Source organism: Camelina sativa, chromosome 11 (assembly GCF_030686135.1).
Source record: "Camelina sativa cultivar CO46 ecotype springtype chromosome 11, ASM3068613v1".
NCBI lineage: Eukaryota > Viridiplantae > Streptophyta > Magnoliopsida > Brassicales > Brassicaceae > Camelina > Camelina sativa.
The window spans coordinates 1169069-1187912 of NC_141890.1; the positions used below are offsets into that span (position 1 = coordinate 1169069).

General features: G+C 39.6%; 2 protein-coding genes, 1 long non-coding RNA gene and 1 pseudogene across 3 annotated transcripts; all 4 read left to right on the plus strand.

The window, feature by feature from the left end:
- Window positions 1–225: 225 nt before the first annotated feature.
- On the plus strand, window positions 226–3514 carry LOC104720967 (glycine-rich domain-containing protein 2-like). The gene is made up of 6 exons (XM_019232738.2): window positions 226–408; window positions 541–716; window positions 800–920; window positions 1012–1263; window positions 1356–2675; window positions 2747–3514. The coding sequence occupies exons 2-6, from the start codon at window positions 553–555 to the stop codon at window positions 3368–3370; spliced, it is 2481 nt and encodes an 826-aa protein (XP_019088283.1). The 5' UTR covers window positions 226–408; window positions 541–552; the 3' UTR covers window positions 3371–3514.
- A 1171-nt stretch (window positions 3515–4685) lies between these two features.
- On the plus strand, window positions 4686–5727 carry LOC104727509 (uncharacterized). Its single transcript, XM_010446610.2, has 2 exons — window positions 4686–5604; window positions 5711–5727. Exons 1-2 carry the CDS (start codon window positions 4686–4688, stop codon window positions 5725–5727), a joined length of 936 nt encoding a protein of 311 aa, XP_010444912.2.
- A 5764-nt stretch (window positions 5728–11491) lies between these two features.
- On the plus strand, window positions 11492–12943 carry LOC104727511 (putative F-box/kelch-repeat protein At3g24610; annotated as a pseudogene).
- Window positions 12944–17705: 4762 nt separating this feature from the next.
- LOC104720968 (uncharacterized) lies at window positions 17706–18281 on the plus strand. The gene is made up of 2 exons (XR_756882.3): window positions 17706–17954; window positions 18053–18281. It is a non-coding gene; the product is annotated as an uncharacterized LOC104720968 (long non-coding RNA).
- Window positions 18282–18844: the final 563 nt, after the last annotated feature.

Sequence of the window (18844 nt, forward strand, 5' to 3'; positions counted from 1 at the left end):
AGCTCAAAGAAAAGACTTGGTCATGTTGCAGGCGTTGTCGTTTTTAAGGCTCAAATTCAATTGCTTGTGGTACTTAACCTCTTCGTTCCATTGAACTGAATGAAAAAAAAGAAAAGCGAAAATGTCAGCAAATTATGGGACATGCTTTCTCTGTTCCTCGAATAAGTTGTTGATTATGAAATTAAAACTAATGGCATATAAGTAATTTTAATAATGTACTACTTAAATAATCACATTAGGAAAACAGTATGCAAGGATTTTAAAATTCGTAGACCTTCCGGTAACAGGGGTAATATCGTAATTTCAAGAAAAGAAGAGAACAACGCTATAAATAGCGGCTGTTGAAGTCTTCCTTCTCCCTCAAACAAAACTCAAGAGTCAGCTTCATCAAAAGAAGTTTCCCCATTGGTACAGTTTGATTCTCTTTTTTTTTGTTCATACTTTTTCAAAAGCGTGTATTCTTTTCTTGCAAGTTAACAAGTTAAAAGACCAAAAGTTTGTTGGGTCAGTTATAGACTTTTTCTATTCGTATTTTTGCAGGTGAAAAAAGAGATGGAGAAAGAAAAGGAGCAAACTTTGGAGTGGATCGAATCCCAGAAGATAGAGATAAGCGTTGACCTCTTTGCTGCAGCCAAGAAACACCTCCACTTCCTCGGTGCTGTTGATCGGAACCGTTGGCTCTATGATGGCCCTGCACTCCCAAGAGCCATCTACAGGTAACTTTAGTCTTACGAATCTAAAGTTAGGGTTCTTTTTTATCTTTCAAAAACTCTCAAATTTGAGTGATTTTGTTTTACAGATACAATGCTTACTGGCTTCCCTTGCTTGCTAAATACACTGAGTCTTCTTCGATCTGTGAAGGACCATTAGTCCCTCCTCTTGACTGTGAATGGGTTTGGCATTGCCACAGGCTTAATCCGGTAAATCTAAATCGATATTTCATCTCCGGTTAAATTTTATTGTGTTGGATAGTATAGTATAGAAGCTCAAAATGTTGTTTAATCATTTCAGGTGAGATACAAGTCTGATTGTGAGCAACTCTATGGGAGAGTTCTTGACAATTCCGGTGTTGTATCTTCTGTTAGTGGAAACAGCAAATCACTAACTGAAGCTCTATGGAAAAGATTGTACTCTACGGAGCCTTATGACCTTGTTTTGGATAAGGCAATCTCAGATCAGCCAGAGGATATCTCAGCTCTTGAGAAATGCACCACTTATGATCTTGTCTCAGCTGTCAAGAGACAATGCCCATTTTACTACCAGGTAAAAATCATTGTCAACTTCTTGTCCACAAACCCGCTTTATTGCAAAGGTTTTGTAATTGGATTTTGTGTTGTGTATCTTTGTTGTCGCAGGTTTCAAGAGCTCATGTGGACAATGATGTCTTTCTGCAAGAAGCTGTGGCTAGATACAAAGCATTTCTCTATTTGATCAAGAGAAACAGAGAAAGTTCTGTTAAGCTTTTCTGTGTTCCGACTTACGATATTGATCTTATCTGGCACACACATCAACTTCACGCTCTCTCTTACGGCAATGATTTGACAAAGATGATTGGTAAGGTGTTGGAGCATGATGATACAGACTCTGACCGTAGCAAAGGTAAGAAGGTTGATACTGGTTTCTCTGGAACTACTGCTCAATGGGAAGAAACATTTGGTCGAAGGTATTGGAAAGCCGGTGCTATGAACCGCGGTAATACCCCAAAGCCTGTAATAACTTCTCCTTATGTTTGGTCGGGCAAGAAATCAACTGCGAAAGAGGAAGAGTTCAAAAATGTAATCCAATATCAAGAGGTGAAAGCCATTGAGGTTATCCTGGAGATTGTTGGGATTAAGAACTTACCAGACGCTCACAAAGGAAAGGTCTTTGTTGTGTTCAGCAAAACGCAGCCGGATTCTCTTTTTAACGCTGAGCGTAGGCTTACCATTTTATCTGAGTCTTGTGGGGAAAAGCAAGTTGCTTTGTTCCATTGTGAGCCTACAGGAGAGCTAAGTTTCCAAGTTATGTCTTCTAAGTCTAAAAGCTTAGGTTTCACTTCTTTATCGCTTTCAGAGTTTCTTTTCCCAGTTACTAAACTCTCTGTTGAGAAGTGGCTGGAGTTAACACCAACTAAAAGAGGAAAGACAGATGATCCGAACCCCATCTCTCTGCGAGTCGCTGTCTCGTTCACCCCTCCAACTCGAAGTCCAACAGTTCTACAATTGGTTCAAGCAAGACCGTCACTGAAAGACTCTTGTTTCTTTCCAATGATGGGAAAGGTACGTCTTGCTAAGAGTGTTACACGCGTTGTTGATGAAACCGAAACAGAGGTGATCAGTCTCCAAATGAGGAACTCCAACGACGCAACACCAAAAGCTGATAGAAGACAAGTGATTGGTGTGAAGGAGTGTGGTGAAACTTATGTTTTAGCAGAGTATGATGGCAGTTTTTGGTCTCTGCTTGACTCAAAGTGGTCACTTAAGCAGACAAGCGATCCCACCAAAGATGGTCCTATGTTTGAGCTCTCTGGTACTCGAATGGTGAAGTTTTACTCCGGGAGAAAGCTGGAGTATGAGCCAAAACATAACGCAAAGCTAAAGAGCGAGCAAGATTTTATGACTGCTGTTGAATTTTCAAAGCAACATCCTTATGGTAAAGCTGCAGGGTTACTCGATTTGAAGTTTGGTTCTATTGAGGTATAAAGTTCAAAACTTTGAAACTTCAAAATCCACATTTTGATTCTGATTCTGGTTTATTTAAAATGCAGGCAAAGGAGAACTGGCTGGTTTTGCCTGGAATTGTATCTGCTTTCATACTCAGTGATCTTCTTAAGAATGAAGGCTTTACTGCAACCACAAATAAAGCCTTCATAACAGAGGAAAGCAATGAGATTGTTGTTTTGAGTCAAGTGAAGCTAGAAGAAGAAACAATGATGAATGTGGACACGACTAGTCCAGTTGTGTTAGCGACAGAGAAGAACAATGGTGGTGCTAGGTGCTTTTCCAAGGAGCTAAACGCTACCGTTGGCTGTGGGAACGTGGACACGACTAGTCCAGTTGAGGTAGCGACAGAGAAGATCAATGGTGGTGCTAGGTGCTTTTCGAAGGAGCTAAACGCTACCGGTGACTGTGGGAACATGGTTGAAGAAGAAGGTGGTCATTGCGGTGGTTGTGGAGGTTGCGGTGGATGCGGAGGTGGATGTGGCGGAGGCGGCAGGTGCGGTGGCGGTAGGTGCGGTGGGATGTCGAAGATGGGAGGGGGATCCTGCACTGGTGGTTCCACTGGCTGCGGTAATTGCGGTGGAGGATGTCAAGTAGGATCATGTGGTCATATGATCAATAATAATGCTAATGAAAATGATGAAGCTCTAAGCGACGTCGTTGCTGCTTGATTATTCCGATATATATCTTTTACACCTAAGTATATTATATGGTCTTAAAAATATAATGAAACTAATGAGAGATGCTGTGTTTGATATAGATAAAAGAGATGTTAATAGCGGTTTATAGAAATAAAACAGAGAAGTTCCTCTGCTTCTGTTCTGTTTCTCTAGATAGAAAAGCAACGAGCGAAAGAAAAACCTTTGAGTCACATGTCTAATGGATAATGGAAACTTGATAACCAAACGGTAATAACAACAAAAAAGGAAACTTTGAAACTCAAACGGTCATAAAAAAAAAAAAGGAAAGTTTGATGGAAACCCTAAGTCTATAAGTATATGGATTGATTAGTCTCTCGCGTCTCTTCTATTTGTCTGATCGTGTTTTTAGTATCAATCTGATCATCAATCATTGTCATTACAAACCAGAGAAATCAATCACATGCTCTGCTTTTTTTTAGCATTCTCTTCTTCGATTCCTTCTTCCTCTGCTTCTCTTTCGCCTTTGGCTCCAAGTCCAAGTCCAACGCTTGATTTCTTGTGAGTTTTGTGCCGTTTCTCTTCATCGTCTTCGCTAACAAGAAACGATGATAAAAAAAAGGAAAACAAGAAACGATGATCCCTACGTTTACAAAATCACCGACCTAGATCGTAAAAGCATGTGCCAGCGATCTCTCTTCTTCGCCAACAAGAAACATCGTTTACAATCACGTCCGAACGAGATCGTATATGTATGTGTGATATCTCTTCTTCGATCGCCCATAAGAAAGGACGACGAGCCCTTCGTTTACAAATTACAATCACTCCGAGCGAGATCGTAGTTGTATGTGCTTGCGATCTCTCTTCTTCTTCGGTTCGTCGTGACGTCTGTGGTGTCTAAGATGTTAGCGTAGATATAGGTGTATGTTATATTTGAGTATATCCCATATCTTTAGCTGATACGATGTTATCTCTTGTATCACTATAAATATATGATGAATGCATAGCTCTCCATTCACGGAGATTCACACAATTACATGGTATCAGAACTAAGCTAATTTCAAAAGCTTTTTCTCCGATCCTACTCTGCTCTCTTCATCTCTCCGTCGTTTTTTTTCCGTCCTTCTTTTTGTTTTTTTCTCTCTCTTTTGTCTTAATTAACAGTGTGATCGGTGAAGATGACTGGCTCCTCTCAAACCGCCATCACTCCCAACACTCACAAGCCCTTTGGAATCGCACAAATTCGAGGCTACATCCCCATCCAGCTTGACATGAACAAGCTAAACTATGATGTCTGGCGCGTTTTTCGAAACCCATTGCAGCAGTTTTGGTGTTTTGGGACATCTCGATGACTCTTCCGTGCCAACCGCTGATGATGAAAAACAGCGATGGGCTTGTAAAAATGTGGATTTATGGCACGGTGTCTGAACAGCTCCTCGACACCATCCTCAAGGTCAAGTCCAAAGCGTGTGACATATGGATCACGCTTGAAGATTTGTTTCGTGATAACAAGGAGGCACGGTCACTCCAGTACGACAATGAACTCCGCAATCTTGAGATCGGCGATATGAGTATTACCGATTACAACCACAAATTGAAGTCTCTCTCCGACTTGTTGGCCAATCTCGATTCACCAGTCTCTGATCGGTCCTTAGTGATGCACATGCTGAATGGTCTGTCTGACAAATTTGATAACATAATCAATGTTATTCAACATCAGACTCCATTTCCATCATTCACTAAGGCACGATCAATGCTCCTTATGGAAGACAAGCGTCTTGACAAACAAGCTAAACCTGTCGCACAACATACCACCAATGCTTCCTCACCAACGGTCCTGTTCACCAATCCAGATCAACACCAACAACCCAACAACTCGCAGCACTACAACGGTCACAACAATAACTCCCACACCTCCGGTCGCGGACGTGGTCGTAACAACTGGAACACCAATCAGTATGGCTATCCTCCTCCGTGGGGATACAACCAACCTCCCTGGTCGTATCCACAGTCGTATGGTGGACCACCTTCGTATGCACCTCCAATGTTGCATCACTCTTACCCTCCGCCATATGTTGCACCCGGTGTTTCCCCTGGCCCCTTCTCTCCTCCTCGTCCACACAGTGAAGCTCACTATGTTCAACACGCCTATCAACCACCGCTGATAGCTAGCACACCAACGCTCACTGCTTTGCCACAAGCGTTCAGTACGATGACACTGCAGGATCCGGCTGGCAACTCTTGGGTCATGGACATTGGGGCTATGTGTCTGTATTTTATAGGTTTTAACCATAGTTTTAAAAAAAATTTGAGTCTTTTATTGAGTCAAAGTGTGCTTTTAGAGTCTTTTTAGTCTTTTATGAGTCTGTACAGGTTCTAGGTTGCTTTAAAGAAATCTGAGTGTTTTGGGGATGAAAACAAGTATCTGAAGCCAATTTGGTGAAGACTAATCGGGCTAGCAAGCAGATGGAGTGAGAGCAGAAAACGTTCCGGATCGACTGATCCTCGCTCGAGATCGACCAGTCTCGTCCCCGAAGCAACTTTTCCTTTTATGTTTCAAACCGACTTTAGGGTTTTATTTTATTATTTAAGCACGAGGCTCGACCTCTAGAAAGAAAACTTTTTATTCTACGCAGCTTTTGAGTACTTGTAACCTTTGGGAGAAGATCTCCAATCCTCTCTAACACTTTGGAGAAGATTTCTGAACCCTTTTTATTTATTTTCTTTTGCAATTCAATTATGTCTTCTTCATCTTTGATTTGCTGTTCTTTTATCTCCATGTCTGAGTAGTTTATCTATTGGATTTCGGGTTTTAAAAGGGGTTTTATGATTCTCTAAACTTAGGTTGTTAGATTTGGGATTGATCTTTTGTGTTCTTCATCTATAGTTGTGCTTAATGCTTAAACTAGATTAGCTACCTAGTTTATGATTGTAGGTTTAATTCATCTAGGCATCAAAAGTGTTGTTGAATTGCTTGAAAAGAACATAGGTGGGCAAGGTGATCCTTAGCCAACGAAAGTTGAAGTTAAGGCACCTTGTGAACAAAATCAAACTTGAACTTATTGCTTGTTAGGATTGCTAGATTCAAACGACGGTTTAGAATTTAATCAATTTCTTGCATAGATAACTAACGCTGCGACAGTAGGTTAGTTTTACATTCGTGATTTGATTTCAAGAACGGTATCTAATGCTATTCCAATCTATCATTTAAATTCGAGATTGTAATCCCCCTAACTGATTTCCTACGCCCAATATCCTTCCTTGATTGCAAAACTCTTATTTATTTTCTGTTTTTAATCGGTTACTTGAAACACAATCTTTCTTTTTGCCTTAGCTATATTCAAATCTATACAATTTCATAGTGCATCGCTTGGTCTCTGTGGATTCGATCCTGAAGTGTTACAACGATATCATTAGATCGTGGTGGAGTACACATTGGGTTTAATTGACCATTTGATCAGCTACTGATCATGTTGCCAATCAGACAGGTATGCTACGTTCCCTTTTTAAGAGAAGTCCTATTTCCTCTCTTGTTGTTGGTAATGGTTCCACTGCCCTTGTCACCCATACCGGCTTAACAACCTTACCCTCATCCTCTCGCCCTCTCCAATTAAACAATGTTCTTGTCAGCCCCACCATTGTCAAAAACCTCATCTTTGTTCGCCGGTTTGTTACTGACAATATGTGCTCTGTGGAGTTTGATCCTTTTGGGTTTTATGTTAAGGACCTGCGGACGCGGACCAAGCTACTACGCTGCAACAGTGATGGGCCATTGTACACCATCATGCCACCAGTTCCACCAGCTCTCGCTCTTTCAGTTCACATGCCTACCGTTGACTTGTGGCATCGTCGTCTCGGTCATACGGGATCCTCTACTCTTAAGGCTTTAGCATCTTCGGGTTTTATTTCTATTTCAAAGACCGACTTGACAACTTTGTGTCATGCGTGTCAACTAGGCAAACACGTTTGTTTACCATTTTTTAATTCAACTTCAACAGTTTCCACACTTTTTGAACTGGTTCATTCAGATTTATGGACATCCCCTGTTTCAAGTATTAGTGGTGTTAAATATTATCTCATCTTTCTTGATGATTATAGTCATTTTGTCTAGGTATATCCTCTCAAGAGGAAAAGTGATGTGTTTAGTCGGTTCCTTCATTTCTCAGCCATTGTCCGGACTCAGTTTCATAGCAGTATCTCATTTTTACAATGTGACAATGGCGGCAAATATGACAACCGACAGTTCCATGATTACTTTGCTACCACCGGTACCAGCTTCAAGTTCTCCTGTTCGCACACCTCTCAACAGAATGGTAAAGCAGAGCGGATCTTGCGCACCTCAACAACTTGATTCGCACTCTCCTAGTTCAGGCTCACTTGCCACTCACTTATTAGGTGGAGGCTCTTCACACAGCCGCACGCATACTGAACCTCTTACCACCCACTGCCGTCAACAACGAAGTCCCGTTCACACGCCTATTCAACAAGAAGCCGCGATATGACCACCTTCGTGTTTTTGGCTCTCTTTGTTATCCCAACCTCCTCGCTACCACCACACATAAGCTGTCACCACGATCTACCGCATGTGTCTTTCTCGGTTATCCTTCTGATCACCGAGGGTTTCATTGCCTTGACATACACTCCAGAAAGATTATACTCTCACGACATGTTGTGTTCTTCGAGAATTTCGCTCATACGCCAGCTCCGAAACCACCAGAGGAGATCTTTGTTCCAATGCCACCTATCTCTCGACCACCTCCACTTTCCCCGGCTTTACCACCTACCACAGTGACTCCTACGCCCGTTGCACCACCAACTACGGTTGCACAACCTTCTGAACCTGCTCCATCTCATCCGATGATAACACGCGGCAAAGCAGGCATTGTCAAACCGATCAATAGGCTCTGTCTCCACACCTCTTCTGTCTCTCCTTTACCCTTAAACCATATACAAGCGGCTAAGGATCCAAATTGGAATCCAGCAATGGGAGAGGAATATAGTGCTCTTATTAAAACGGGGACGTGGTGGCTTGTACCACGACCCAAGAACACTAATATCATTCGCTCTATGTGGTTATACAGGCATACATTTGACTCCAATGGCCAGTTGTCTCGCTATAAGGCCCGACTGGTTGCTAACGGCAAGTTGCAGCTTCCCGGTCTTGATTGTGATGAGAGGTTTAGTCTGGTGGTCAACCCAGCTACCATACATGCAGTCCTCCATGTGGCTACATCATATGATTGGCCTCTCCGTCAGCTCGACGTCAGGAATGAGTTCCTCCATAGTGACCTCAAAGAAAAGGTGTACAAGCATCAACCGCCGAGATTTAAAGACAGTAGCAAGCCAGATCATGTGTGCCTCTTATGGCGTTCTCTCTACGGCCTTAAACAATCCCCGCGAGCTTGGTACACTTGGTTCTCTGCTTTTGCTACGAAGTTTGGGTTCTATCAAAGTTTCTTGGATTCATCCTTGTTCATTTGTCCTCATGGAAAGGACATTGCTTACCTGTTACTCTATGTTGATGATATTGGACTCACAGCCTCGTCGCAGACACTTCTCAATGAGATCATTTCGGCCTTGTTTCTACTTTTTCCATGACTGATCTAGGACCCCTTCATCATTTTCTCGGCATTTCCATCGTCCGGAATGACAAAGGTATGTTCCTCCATCAACAGAACTATGCGGCGGATATCCTTCATCGCGCAAACATGACGGAGTGTAACCCCTGCCTTACTTCGGTTGATACCAAGCCAAAGCTTGCCGAAGTTAACTCCGACAGTCCTCCGGTTAAGGATCCTACTATGTATCGGAGTCTTGCAGTATCTTACATTCACCCGTCCGGACATCTTGTATGATGTTCAGCAAGTGTCTCTTTATGCATGACCCGCGTGAGGTTCACTTCAATGCATTGAAACGCATTCTACGCTACATAAAGGGCACTATTTCGCACAGACTACAACTCTACAGGTCCTCTCCTACAGCTATGGTTGCTTACTCCGATGCAGATTGGGCCGGCTGTCCATCCACCCGTCGTTCTACGTCTGGTTACTGCGTGTTTATCGGTCCCAATCTTATTTCTTGGTCGGCGAAACGTCAACATACGGTCTCCCGGTCCAGTGCTGAGGCCGAGTACAGAGGAGTGGCTAATGTTGTTGCTGAACTGGGGTGGCTTCGCAACTTGTTTGTGGAAATGAAGGTTCCGGTTCCCAAAACTTCTCTTGTGTTTTGTGACAATGTTAGTGCTGTTTACCTTGCCTATAATCCCGTTCAGCATCAACGAACCAAGCATGTGGAGATTGACATTCATTTTGTCCACGAACGTGTTGCTCTTGGTTACATTAAGGTGTTTCATGTTCCTTCAACCCTCCAGTATGCCGGCATCTTCACCAAAGGGCTGTCTACTACATTATTTCAAGATTTTTGGTCCAGCCTGAGTGTTCGGAAACCTCCAGCTCTGGCTGCGCGGGGTGTTAGCGTAGATATAGGTGTATCTTATATTTGTGTATATCCCATATCTTTAGCTGAGATACGATGTTATCTCTTGTATCACTATAAATATATGATGAATGCATAGCTCTCCATTCACGGAGATTCACACAATTACATAAGAAAGTCTATGAAAAATACTGAGGAGGTCATCGTCGATAGATCCTATGAAGGTGGGTGGAGATTAGCGATCCATGTTCAAAGCCTAACAACAACTTTCCCAGCCCATTAAAAACAATGTCAGTTTCTCTCTCTCTCTTTTTCAATTTAGAAAATTAAGAAGTTTTAAAATTATAAAAACCTTTAACTTTTTTTTCTTGCTGAATTACAAAGTTTTTTGTTTTAATTTTTTAAAAAATCTTTTTTACTATTTTAATAGTAGAAACTTGAATAATAAATTTACAATACGATTTAAGAACTAACCGGATTTTGGATTCTATCATTTGACCTAGTTAATTGATCGTTAGAGATTCCATAAATTCAATTTGTTTTGGCTTGCTATGTAGATTTTGTATTCAAGTTTCATATATTTTAAAAGTTTTTTCATTTTAAAAAAGTCTTCTTTAAAATTATTTTTGCTTGCTTTAATTTTTTTTTAATGATTTTAAGTAATAGTAAATTGTATAATAAATTTAATGAGTTATACCAACAACAAGATTGTAACGATGGAGATGAGTCAGATGACCCAAGAGACGCAAGATTGCGAAGGTGGATGGATCTATGGGTGTCTATGTTTGACCGTGACGGTTGTGGAAATTAGCGATCCATGTTCAAAGCCCAACAACAACTTTCCCCGGCTCATTAATAACAAGGTCAATTTCTTCACTTTCTTAAAAAAAAAAAAAAATTAATAAGTTTTTAATTTTTTTTTTCTTGCAAATTTTCAAAGTTTTTGCTTTAATTTTTAAAAAATCTTCTTTACAGTTTTCAATAGTAGAAATTTGAATTGTTCCTGTACGTGAGAAAAAAACTTTTTAGAAATGTTGAATCCAATTTTTCATTTTCATTTTAAAATCTCACAAATCACTCGAATTTTAACAATAATCTCATGAAATCACAATTTTTATAAATCAAAAATATAACAAATCATTCAAAATACTTTAAAAACTCACTCAAATCGTTAATACTTTAAAATATCACACCAAATCCTCTAAAATCGTTAATTGAATAGATCCCCCTAAGTTTTTAAAATAGAGAGTTTAACTTGCAATTAGATTAAGCTAAATGGTTTGGTTTACAACATTTGCAATTTGTGAAAGCAAGTCCACAAGGTGAAGAACTCTCTATCATCAGATTAGTTTTCATGTGTCAACTCAAAAATTCAATTAAGAGTTTCCAAGATAAAAAATACAATCAGATATTATTATTTTCAAGTATAAAAATACAATTTCTATTATGCGTTATTTAAAAGTATGTATTAATATTATTTTAAATTAGTATTAGAGTAATTAAGTATTAGATTTTTATGCTTAATTTTATACAAATATGTTGTATTATGGGAGTAGTTAAAATTTTGTTATTAATAATATGTTACAAACATATAACTAATTAATAATATTAAATATAATTAATAAGTAAAATATCAATCTTATATACCCTAAGAGGTTTTGGATGTTATATTTTAAGAATTTTTAATTGTATTTGAAGAAGGAGATTGTTTTTGCCTATATAAAGAAAAGAAAAAAACCAAAGTTTATGTTGTCTTCTGAGAAACACAAACTGAAACCGAAACAAAAATCCAAAAAGTCAACCTGAGTGTCCGATGTTCAAATTTGAAGAGCCACCACATAAGAAGAGCAAAGAGGAGGAGGAGGCGTCTCCGTGGTCGTGGTTGCCAGATGATTTGGTTATGAGCTGCATGGCTCGAGCCTCGAGTCTCGAGGTTGGATCACGCGACGTTATCTATTGTGTGCAAGAGTTATCGCTCTCTAGTGGCTTCGCCTGAGATCTACAAGACCCGATCGCTGATGGGTCTCACCGAAACATACGTCTACATATGCCTACGAACCCCTCCTCCTGACCCAAAGCCACGCTGGTTTATACTCCGCCGTAGAGAAACCCTAGACGCCTCTGTTTTGATGCCGATACCTTCGCTCCCCTCTCAGCCTCCGGAAGCATCCTCCGTGGTGGTGCTGGGTTGGTTTATATATGTAATCGGTGGATCTTTTAAGGAGAAGACGCGCACTTCTGATGTCTGGCTCTTGGATTGTCGGACTCACACGTGGAGCCACGTCCCTTATTCCATGGGGGTGGCTCGAGCTAACGCGGCTGCTAGAGTCGTAGACGGGAAGATTTACGTGATAGGAGGCTGCGATGTTTTTAACCCAAACACGTGGGGAGAGGTATTCGACCCAAAGACTCAAACTTGGAGTTTTTTGCCGCCGTTGCCCTTGCCGCTAATGAAGGGAGGCAATAAGAATATACACGACAGTGTGGTGATGGATCAAAAGATTTACGTAGTTGATGGAAATCACAGAACCTATTTCTACTCGCCAAGCAAAGGTTATTGGGGAAGAGGCAATCGTGGTCAAGTGTCGAGAAGCCGAAGGGATTGGTGTATGATTGAATTGATTAATAGGATTTACTTTCTTACTAACGACGGGACTATATTTTTCTGTGAGCAGGATGAGTTGTATTGGCCTGGGCGAGAGGGGATTATGATGGATACAAAAGAGGTCAAGGGTTTGGGCTCTCTCAACGAGACTCTCTTTCGTTCCAGAGTGGTCCACTTTGGTCAGCTGTTGCTTGATCGGTGGGAGAGAGTGATGTACAACTTTGGTGGTACAATCCACGAGTTGGAAGATATATATCCCGGGGCCAGACTGATCAACTTTGGTGGGAACATTGGGCTCTTCTGGGACGTCATCAAGGGAGATCATCTTGAGATTTGGGGCAATATCGAGTGGTCTAACGCTGTCATGACCGTAGATAATTTCTTAGATCGTTACAAAGTTTGTATTCTGTTTCTGTCACTCTCTGAAACTTGCCTCTTTCTTTTTATTTATTTATTTTATCTATCAAGTTGTTTAATTGTTTCACGTTTGTCCAGTCAAATATTCGCCAAGATTGCTAAACTCGTTCAAGTAGAAATGTTTATCTTTTAATTTTCGTTTTCGCTCAGGCATCTCTGAACTTGCCTCTTCCTTTCTTGTTTTTTGTATCATCTATCAAGTTGTTTCTCTGGTTCCAATAGTTTTAATTGTTTCACATTCGTTAAACCATATTAACCTCGTTTTGCTTTTGCTCCAGCAGCAAAGATGCATACTTTAACCCTCGCATTCACTTAATTCCTCTTCTTTTTGTTGTAAAGCACCTGCAAGAGTCTCTCTCTCATTAAGACTTAAGAGGGTTCAAAAGTAACAAAACTGAAGGAGATCATGTTTGGTTTTGAGCGCCTCTTCACTGTCCTTGCAACTACTGTGTTAGAAGGTGATATTGTGATGTTGTTTTGTTCTTCTTCTTGGCTCTGAAGATGAGTATTTGGACTTGTTCTAGTTGCTGAGATTGTGAGTACTGACTACTTGAGTCCCCAGCTTGAGATTGCTCTGTTGAGAATTCTGATTGGTTGTGGGGCAATTCAATAAGAAACTGTTGCTGTTGATGGTAGTAGTAAAGAGTAATACCATAGGTTGTTGTTGCAAAAGGGTCCCTACTCTGCAAGTTCTCTTCTTTTGGCAATGTCATCTGCAATTCAAGTGTTTAAGAACAGTAAAATAATAAGCCATTTAGTTTAGAGGAAATTAATAAGAGTAGAAAAGAGACAAATCATACAAACACCAAATATGTATAATACAAAGGAGCAAGGCAGAGCACAGTGTTCGATAAACAGAACCATCGGTGTAATAATTTTCAAATACATGAGTCATCAAGTCATCAAAGTTTTGCTCTGGACTTTTATCTGAGAAATAATGGAAACTTGTAAACAAAAAAAAAACAAAAAAGAAAAAAAGAAACTTTGATGAAACCCTAAGTCTAGAAATATATGAATAGTCTCTCGCGTCTTTACTCTTTTGTCTAATCATGTTTTAGTATCAATCTGATCATCAATCATTATCATCATCACAAACCAGAGAAATCAAGCACATGCTCTGTTTTTCTTTTAAGCATTCTCTTCTTCGATTCCTTCTTCCTCTGCTTCTTTTAAGCATTCTCTTCTTCGATTCCTTCTTCCTCTGCTTCTCTTTTGTGCCGTTGCTCTTCATCGTCTTTGAAAATGTTGTGTTGAATGAAGTTTTATAAGGTTTAGAACATGTGGTGAAATCTCTATTAAGTGGCTGTAATGGATGAGACATGGATACAGAGATACATCATAGATGTCATAATGGTGGTGCAACAGTTCAGAAAAAGAGAATTGACGGAACTAACACAGGAGATGAAGTAGAACAGACACAATGATTAAGTAGAGCAGAGCTTAAGTAGTACTTGGTGATCGTACTGACACAGTGATTAACACAAAGCAGAAAAGATAAGATGTTGAATCAAGAACCTTGCAGTTAGATATATCAGAGGATGTATCAAACGTCTGAAGTAGTTCTTGTACTAGTCCGACGTTAAAACAGGAAGTAGTACAAGAAGCTGAATTGAAGAGTTTGAGTACAGAAGCTTAAGGCCGACTTGGACAAGTCAAGTGGCGGTTGTTGAGCTGGATGAACATCTTGAATGGAAGATTCAAGATGAGATCATGGAGAGAAACTTTCCTATTTGTTGTATAATAGGAAAATTGTCAATCCTAGGGGTTGTACAATTGTTAATCTCCCAATTCCTATTTGTTGTATAATAGGAAAGTTGCTAACCCTAGGGGTTGGGCAATTGATAGAAATACCGAGAAGGCGCTTCATGAAGACTTGCGCGCTTCAAGGTAGTTTCGAGAGATGCACACAAGATGTGTGGTGTTGCCCCATCAACAAGATAGAGAGATCTTTTGATGGTATTCATCTAGAAAAGAATGATAGGCATAGTAGTGTTTGTATCATATGCAGTTGTAATTGCTATCTTGTTCTAGTGAATTTGTTCTGGACTAGATCCCGGGAATGTAGGAAAAACCAAACCCCGTTAACAAAGTTTGTGTGCTATTTACTTTATGCTCATACAAACACAAAGTAGATCCTAACTATACTTAGCCACAAATATGCGTTTTCAATTGGTATCAAAGCGGTGCTCGATAGAGATTTGTTCTTGTTTCGGGTATGATCCTGGATTTGTGGCGAGGGTAGAATGAGCAGTGAGATCGGGTTTATTCACATGTTATGTGAAAGTTGAAGAAACAAGATAAGGTGTGTTAGGGATTTGTTAAAAGTTGACGATATATCGATTTCACGCGGAGATTCAGAATCACCTACAGAAAATAACTTCGTGTGCTGTCAAGAGAAGGGGTTTAAACGAAGAAGTTCCCGTAGAGGATATATGAATCATGGGATAATATTTAATTTTTGAGTGAGCCTTAAGAAGAAAAGGCAATTGAACAACGATCTCAGCGTAAAAATCTTGCTACGACAAGAGAGGCATAAGAACTAAGAAGTGTTGAATTCATCAGAAAGTTCAGAAATGTGATATTCATCCTAGGAAAAGAAGCGGTCGAGGAAGCAAGAAGAATCCTCGTATTGGGTTTGGTTTGACAACTTTTGCTAGGGGATGAGTCCATTAGTATAATTGAACAACTTTTGCTACAACGTCGACGGAGATGAGTCAGATGACCAAAGAGCACGCACGATTGTGAAGGTGGATGGATCTGCGTGTGTCTACGTTTGCCCGTGGCAGTGGTGGAGATTAGTGATCCATGTTCAAAGCCAACCAACAACTTTCCCAGCCCATTAAAAATCAAGGTCAGTTTCTTTCACTCTCTTTTAAAAAAAAAAAGAAAATTAATAAGTTTTTAAATTTTAATAAATTTTAACTCTCCTTAGGGTGGCACTTTACAAAATCTGGTAAATATACGGTTAAGTCAGGGTATGAAACGGCACGTCTGGGTATTCCTAACACTTTCCAGGCTCTTGGGTGTGTTACCCCTCTTCTTGCTCGGGTTTGGCGGGTTCACTGTCCACCAAAAATTAAACATTTCATGTGGCAAGTGTTAACGGGTAGTATTTCGGTGTCTGTTAATTTGAGACGACGGGACATAGATTGTGATGTCGGATGCATGAGGTGTGGGGCGGATGTGGAGACTGTTAATCATCCTATTTTTGTGTGTCCGCCAGCCCGTCAGGCATGGGCTTTGGCCAATGTACTTGTGGGGTCCCAACACTTTCCGACGGAATCTATTTATGCTAATGTGGATCATTTTTGGGTTCTACGAATCCGGGTTCCCAAATAGAGGTTTTCCCTTGGCTAATGTGGTATATCTGGAAAGCGCAGAATGCCTGTGTGTTTGAGAATCAGACAGAACGCCCGGATGACATTGTGCGAGTAGCGCAAGGGGAAGCGTCCTCTTGGCTCTAAGCACAGGTGGAAGACGAGGGTGAGGAGGCTATCCCCTCCTCTGTAGTTCCTACCTCTCGGTTACAAGGGGGTAGTTATCCCCTTTCACTGGTTTACTCCGTTTATCGATGCTTTGTAGATGGCTCTTGGAAAGAGATTGATGCTTTTGCATGTGCAGGATGGTTTTGTACTTCTATGCAAGGATCGTCACCTTTTCTAGGCGCTACCAATTATCGGCGTAGTCTATCCCTGTTACATGCAGAAGTGGAAGCTTTCAGCTGGGCGATGCGGTGTATGATTGGCCACGACTTTCGAGATGTGGTTTTCTTTACGGACAGCTTGGATCTGGTGAAGATGGTGTCTTCCCCTCATGACTGGCCGGCCTTTGCAACATATTTGGATGGAATCAAAACGGATTGAAAGGAGTTTTCTTCTTTTTCTTTATGTCATATTCCTCGTAATGCAAATGTTAAAGCGGATTTTTTCGTACGCCAAGCGCGCTTATCTCCGCATCATGTTTTGTTTGTAAACAATTTTTCTTCCAATCGGCTCTTTTGAGCTAATTTTTTTGTTAACAAAAAAAATAAATAAAATAAATAAATTTTAACTTATTTCTTGCTGATTTTCAAAGTTTTAGTTTTATTTTTTATTTTAATTTTTTTACAGGTTTTAATAATAGAAATTTGGATAATAAATTTACAATACGACATAAGAACTAATCTAATTTTAAATCATATCATTTAGTTTAGTTAATTGATCATTGTAAATTTCATAAATTCAACTTGTTTTTGTATTGTTACGTAGATTTTGGTTTCTAATTTTTTATTAAAAAATATATTTTGATTTTAAAATTTTTTTTCATTTCAAAAAGTCTTGTTTTAATCTTTTTTTTTGTTTTAAAATTTTTACGACTTTAAATAATACAAAATTATTAATTTAATGTGTTATACCAACAAGGCTACAACGGACTTTAATTCGTACGATTTTAAATAATACATTAATGTATTTATTTTGTCAACTTGGATTTAACATGTATCGGTCCTAACCATCATATGCTTATGTCTCCCGAAACCTTTTCTTAACCTTACTTAAGGTATGTCTTTTGGTAAATTTGTATTTAAATATATACATACAAAATAGTCTCCATACATTCATCATTACTCATTACAAATCATTCTCTCAACTTCAGCATACCGACAGCAAATAAATTTATAATATTAACTTTAATTCGTACGTATAACATATACATTCTTATCTGCCCTGGGCAAACGGTTCAAACTGAAAGAACCGAACCGAAAGAACCGTTTTTTTCGGTTTCGGTTCATGCCCAGTTATTAGATGAGAACCGATCGGCGAAATTATAATTGTAGTTCGGTTTACGGTTCGGTTCGGTTCGGTTCGGTTCGGCGGACCATACCGATCGGTTTTCTCGGTTTATAGAGACACCATATAAAAGGACAAAAACCCTAAATCGACTTTTGTTCCTAGTTTTTTTTGTCTTACGATAGAGTTATCTTCTTCTCTAATTCTTCTTTCTCCTTCGCCTTCTTCTCCTTTCTTCATATATTTTCTTCACTTCTTCTTCATCACGTCTTTCTATCATCTTCTCCTCCGCCGCAACATCATTTCTCACTCGACATCGATCCATGGTCTGCGTTTTTCACTGGATTCCCCTTTACCAGCCTTCTTATCATCTAACTTACCACTAGATTTACTGGTGAGTCTTCAGATCTAATCTGTTTTCACTTTTTTTCTTTCCTATTTTCTCAGTTTAAAATGATAGATTTGTATTGCATGTGAATTTGATGATGGTAGGAGAAAGATCGTTGGCTCATATTTCTTTACGGGGAAGACTACAATTGTCACCATCGCCATTCCCGATCTCATCGCTTGGAAGAGAGTAGCGGCGGCGAGTGTCCATAGCCCTAATTTTTTTAGTGGACTTGGGTCTGTAATTTTATTTGGACCTGGGTTTGTATTGGGTTCGGCCCATTAGCTATTGGTTTTGTAACTGTAAAAGCTGTTAAATTGAGCCTTTTATCTTTATCTTGGTCTAATTCGGTTCGAATTAATTCGGTTTAGTTCGGAATTGATTTTTTACCCTATAACCGAAACGAAAAACCGAACCGAACCGAACCGAAATTTTATTCGGTTTAGTTTGGCAGAATTTTAGAAATCCGAACAAACCGAAAAACTGAATAAACCGAACCTCCAGGGCTATTTTATATGGATGATTATATATGGTTACTGGTTAGGTCAACATATGGTGATTATGATGTTCACCAAATTTTTAACTTATATATTAACCGTGAAAGTTTTAGAATGAGCATGTAAACTTTAAGTTTAAGCTAAATGGTTTGGTCCACAAGGTGATGAACTCTCTATCCTCACTTTTCATGTGTCAACTAAAAAATTCAAGTAAGAGTTTTCGAGATAAAATACGATTATCAGATATTTTTATTAGCCAACAAAAATTACATTTTAAAACACAAAATGTCCAAGTAAATTAGGGCAAACATGTCCCCCGGTGGGCTCTTTGCTTGGTTACATGTGTAGTGTTTAATTATGGCTAACCCTACAACAATAAATAAATTACGCATTGGGATA

Coding starts and splice junctions, on each gene's coding strand:
- LOC104720967 (XM_019232738.2), top strand. CDS start 553: ATGGAGAAAGAAAAGGAGCAAACTTTGGAGTGGATCGAATCCCAGAAG. Junction 1,264..1,355: donor AATGCCCATTTTACTACCAG/GTAAAAATCATT, acceptor TTGTTGTCGCAG/GTTTCAAGAGCTCATGTGGA. Junction 2,676..2,746: donor TGAAGTTTGGTTCTATTGAG/GTATAAAGTTCA, acceptor TTTAAAATGCAG/GCAAAGGAGAACTGGCTGGT.
- LOC104727509 (XM_010446610.2), top strand. CDS start 4,686: ATGACTCTTCCGTGCCAACCGCTGATGATGAAAAACAGCGATGGGCTT.